Source organism: Castor canadensis, chromosome 8, assembly GCF_047511655.1.
Source record: "Castor canadensis chromosome 8, mCasCan1.hap1v2, whole genome shotgun sequence".
Taxonomy (NCBI): domain Eukaryota; kingdom Metazoa; phylum Chordata; class Mammalia; order Rodentia; family Castoridae; genus Castor; species Castor canadensis.
Genome location: NC_133393.1, coordinates 46987647 through 46991196, shown reverse-complemented (window position 1 = coordinate 46991196; position 3550 = coordinate 46987647). Strand labels below are relative to the sequence as shown.

General features: G+C 37.6%; 1 protein-coding gene across 1 annotated transcript; it reads left to right on the top strand.

The window, feature by feature from the left end:
* The first annotated feature begins 1027 nt into the window (after nt 1-1027).
* Nucleotides 1028-2706, top strand: LOC109692209 (lysine-rich coiled-coil protein 1-like). The gene has a single exon (XM_020172696.2). It carries the CDS (start codon nt 1473-1475, stop codon nt 2250-2252), a length of 780 nt encoding a protein of 259 aa, XP_020028285.1. The 5' UTR covers nt 1028-1472; the 3' UTR covers nt 2253-2706.
* Nucleotides 2707-3550: the final 844 nt, after the last annotated feature.

The following is a 3550-nucleotide window of genomic DNA, read 5'->3' as shown; positions in this document are numbered from 1 at the left end:
AGTACTCCCTGTGTTCAGCTGCCTCTTGTCTCTCTTTGTTTTAATAAACTCTTGTTATCTTGACAAATTTATGGATTAACCTGTAGTATCAAAAATTTCTGAGTTATCTTGACAAAACAAAACCATTATAAGACAATTTTTTTGGTAAATGTTATCTAGACCAATATAGTATTTTTAAGGTAGCCTTGTTATGAGCTTAAAGAATTAAGTTTTAGTTTAACATCAGTACATTAAATTTTGATCTTATAAAACCTTTAATGTAACTGTATTTTAGTTAACTTAATCAGTTATATACCATCTATAAGCTGTATCATTTTATGACAATTTACTCTGTTTCTTTGTGACAATTTATTTTGTATCCTCTGGGGAGCTGGTCTTTATCCTCCTCTTTATCTAGAAGTATTTTTTTAACCCTTTATTTATTTTGGAAAAACCATATCCTTAGTACCTTTTATATATTTTTGTTACTTGTTGAAAATAACTCATAAAATCTTTTAACTTAGAGCTTTACATTTGTATGAAAAAAAATAAGAAAGAAAGCAACACTGAAATTATTTTTGTATAAAAGTAATTTATAGAAAGCTCATTTGTTAATAGAAAGAATTTGTTAATTAAGAGAGAATTAAATCCCAGATTTTATTTATAACAGAATGAATCAGGCTAAGGTCATTTTAACTACCTAAATTTTAAGATTTTTTGTTGTAGACTGTAGCCCTTTTTTTTTTTCCCTTTCGGGCTGAGCCAGAGTGTTAACCCCTGAATGTCTGCATCCTAGTGAGACCTGATTGAAATAAGTTTGAAAAACCTATTTTTGTTGTTTAAGGTAGCAGTAGAACAGAGTAATAACTTTTACATTTACTCTGTAATAAGAATCATCCTTAAGATGTTTGCATATTTAAATGTAAAAGCCTATGCAGTTTATAACAAAGATCTTTAAAACAAATACCCTGGTTTTTGTTACCTTGAGTATCACATTAACCTTATAGTAGCAATTTAAGAACGATTTTGAAGATGTTTACAGCCCTCCTCCCACCCGCCTGCTTGGCGGTGGAGGTGGCGGCAGTGGCAGCGGTGTTCCTGCCTCTCCGCCACCTCCACCGCAGCCTATTCCCTGGCCGGCGGCGTTGGTGGGGAGGGGGACAGTAGTTGTAGACGCCCGCCCCTGCCTCAGAGAAGAGATAACCACATTCAATGAATAAATACAGCTTTTTATACAAGGCATCTGTGGAGTAATGCTACAGTTTGAGTAGTGAAAGACTTCACATTATGAGGTGAATGGGAGTAGAGTATTGGACAAAAAAAATAAATGTTGTAATCTCTGCATCATGGTGTCTTAGCTTCCTGGTTGTTGCACAGGCTCACTATTTGCAGATGGTTCATATAGAGAAACTAAAGCAATTAATGGGTGAATATGATCAGATTTCTCCACCAAGTCCTTGGCCTGATAAGGAGAATCCCTTTTTGTCAACCTAATGAAGCATTCAAAGAAGTCATCTGACTCTTTTCAAGATGAACTCGAAGATTATATTAAAGTACAGAAAGCCAGAGGCTTAGAGCCAAAGACTTGTTTCAGAAAAATGAGAGAGGACTATTTGGAAACCTGTGGGTACAGAGAAGAGGTTGATTCCAGACACAGGTATAGAATGTTTGATCAAAGACTCCCATCTGGAACTATGCAGACCTACCCAAGATCATGCAATATTTCACAAAAAGTAGAAAACCGTTTGCCTCGGTGGTTACCAACTCATGACAGCAAGCTGAGACTAGACTCTCTGGGCTACTGTCAATTCACCAGGGACTGTTTCTCAGAAAAACCAGTGCCCCTGAACCTTAGTCAACAAGAATATAATTGTGGTTCATACAATGTAGAATCCGGAGTTCACAAGCACCTCTCCTTAGAACACAGTACCAGTGCCCCTCAAACCAGTCGTAAACAGATACATCAGAAGAGGAAAAGGCACCCAGAGGAAGGCAGAGAAAAAACAGAGGACGAACGGCCCAAGCATAAGAATAAAAGAAGTTCTGAGGAAATGGATTCAGACAAACATAAGAGCATCCAAAGTAAAAAAACAAAGGTGGAAACAGAAACTGTACAGGTCAGTACAGAAAAGCTTAAGGATCGAAAGGAGAAAAAAAACCGAGGTGCATCCTCTAAGAAAGAGGACCGTAAGCATAGAAAAGAGAAAAAGGAACATGGCAAAGAAAGTACAGAGGAGGAAATGCTTTGGGACCAGTCTATCCTTGGATTTTGAAGTTAAATTGAAAAAAATAGTTGGAACCTGGTTATATGATGTTCATGTTCTTACCACTTTTCTTATGTGAGCAGATACTTTTAATTTCTAACAAAGGCCAAGTGAACATGAAGTATTTAGTATACTTGCTCTTCACCATGAAAATTACTTTTCCTCATTTTCCAAAAGAATTACTACGTTTTTCTTATATATAATCTAATTTCCCTTTATGAGAGTGGCTCTTACTTATCAAATTGCTGTGATGGTGAAATTATTTTCCCCTGGTAGATGATTTATTTTAAATTGGAGGATTTGTAGACTGCAGAATCTGTTTCTTTTTTGGGTTTGTTTTAATTTTGAGTCAAGATTTTTTTAGTTCATTAGGTTTCTCTATGATGCAATTTAGGTTTTTTTTTTTTCCTTTGTTCTAACTTGCAATGTGTTTTCTAGGTTGAAAAGTGAAATACATTATAATAATAATAAGCTTATATTACATATAGTTTTAAAAGTTTCAAAGAGTCTTCATACAAAATCAGTTTATATTCTGAAAATGTTTATAATAAAGTGTTCTAATTTCTGCAAAAAAAAAAGATGTTTACATACTCACACAAAAAGTTTTATAAATTAAGCATGACAGAAAAAATGTCAACTTAAGTGCGCATAAAATGAGCTGGAATTCCAGAAGCAGATTAAATTTTGCCCATGCTTTAAACAAATTCACACACACACACACACACACACACACACACACACACACACACACACATTCACACTGAAGTTATAACAGTTTCTTTCCCCTCTCTGGGAGAAGTCCCTGACCTGTGGAACTCCTCGTGTAGATTCCTGGGCATGGATCAAGCTCCTCTTCTATCCAGCAGGATGGGACCTAACTTAAGACTGATTTCCTGGGGGTGGTGCTTACCGAGTCCGGACGAGACTGCCAGATGAGTTGGTCCACTTCTCCTTGAGTCCAAGCTGGGTCAAGACTGCTCAGAGAGTTGGGGCATGGGGCGAAGGAGGACCTGGAATACCATCGGGTGGCACACCACCTCCTTCAGTCCTGTGTCCCTCCCTACCCCAATGCAGCCTAGCCGCCAGCTGGTGACACAAGGGGCCAGTAGGTTGGAATCTCGCTGGGGCCTCCAAATGTTGTGGCAACATAGTCAGAGGAGAAACCAAGTGACACTCGGAGGAGTGGAGAACTCAGATTTTAATTTTACGCTAGCGGGCCCGGACGTGTACCTGTGTCTGAGCACTGAACAAAAGATTCACAAGATATTTAAAAGACAGTGCAGGGCATCAGGTTACAAGGAATGTGC

Bases quoted from the DNA above. Each gene is read 5' to 3' on its own strand.
- LOC109692209 (XM_020172696.2), top strand. From the start codon at position 1,473: ATGAAGCATTCAAAGAAGTCATCTGACTCTTTTCAAGATGAACTCGAA.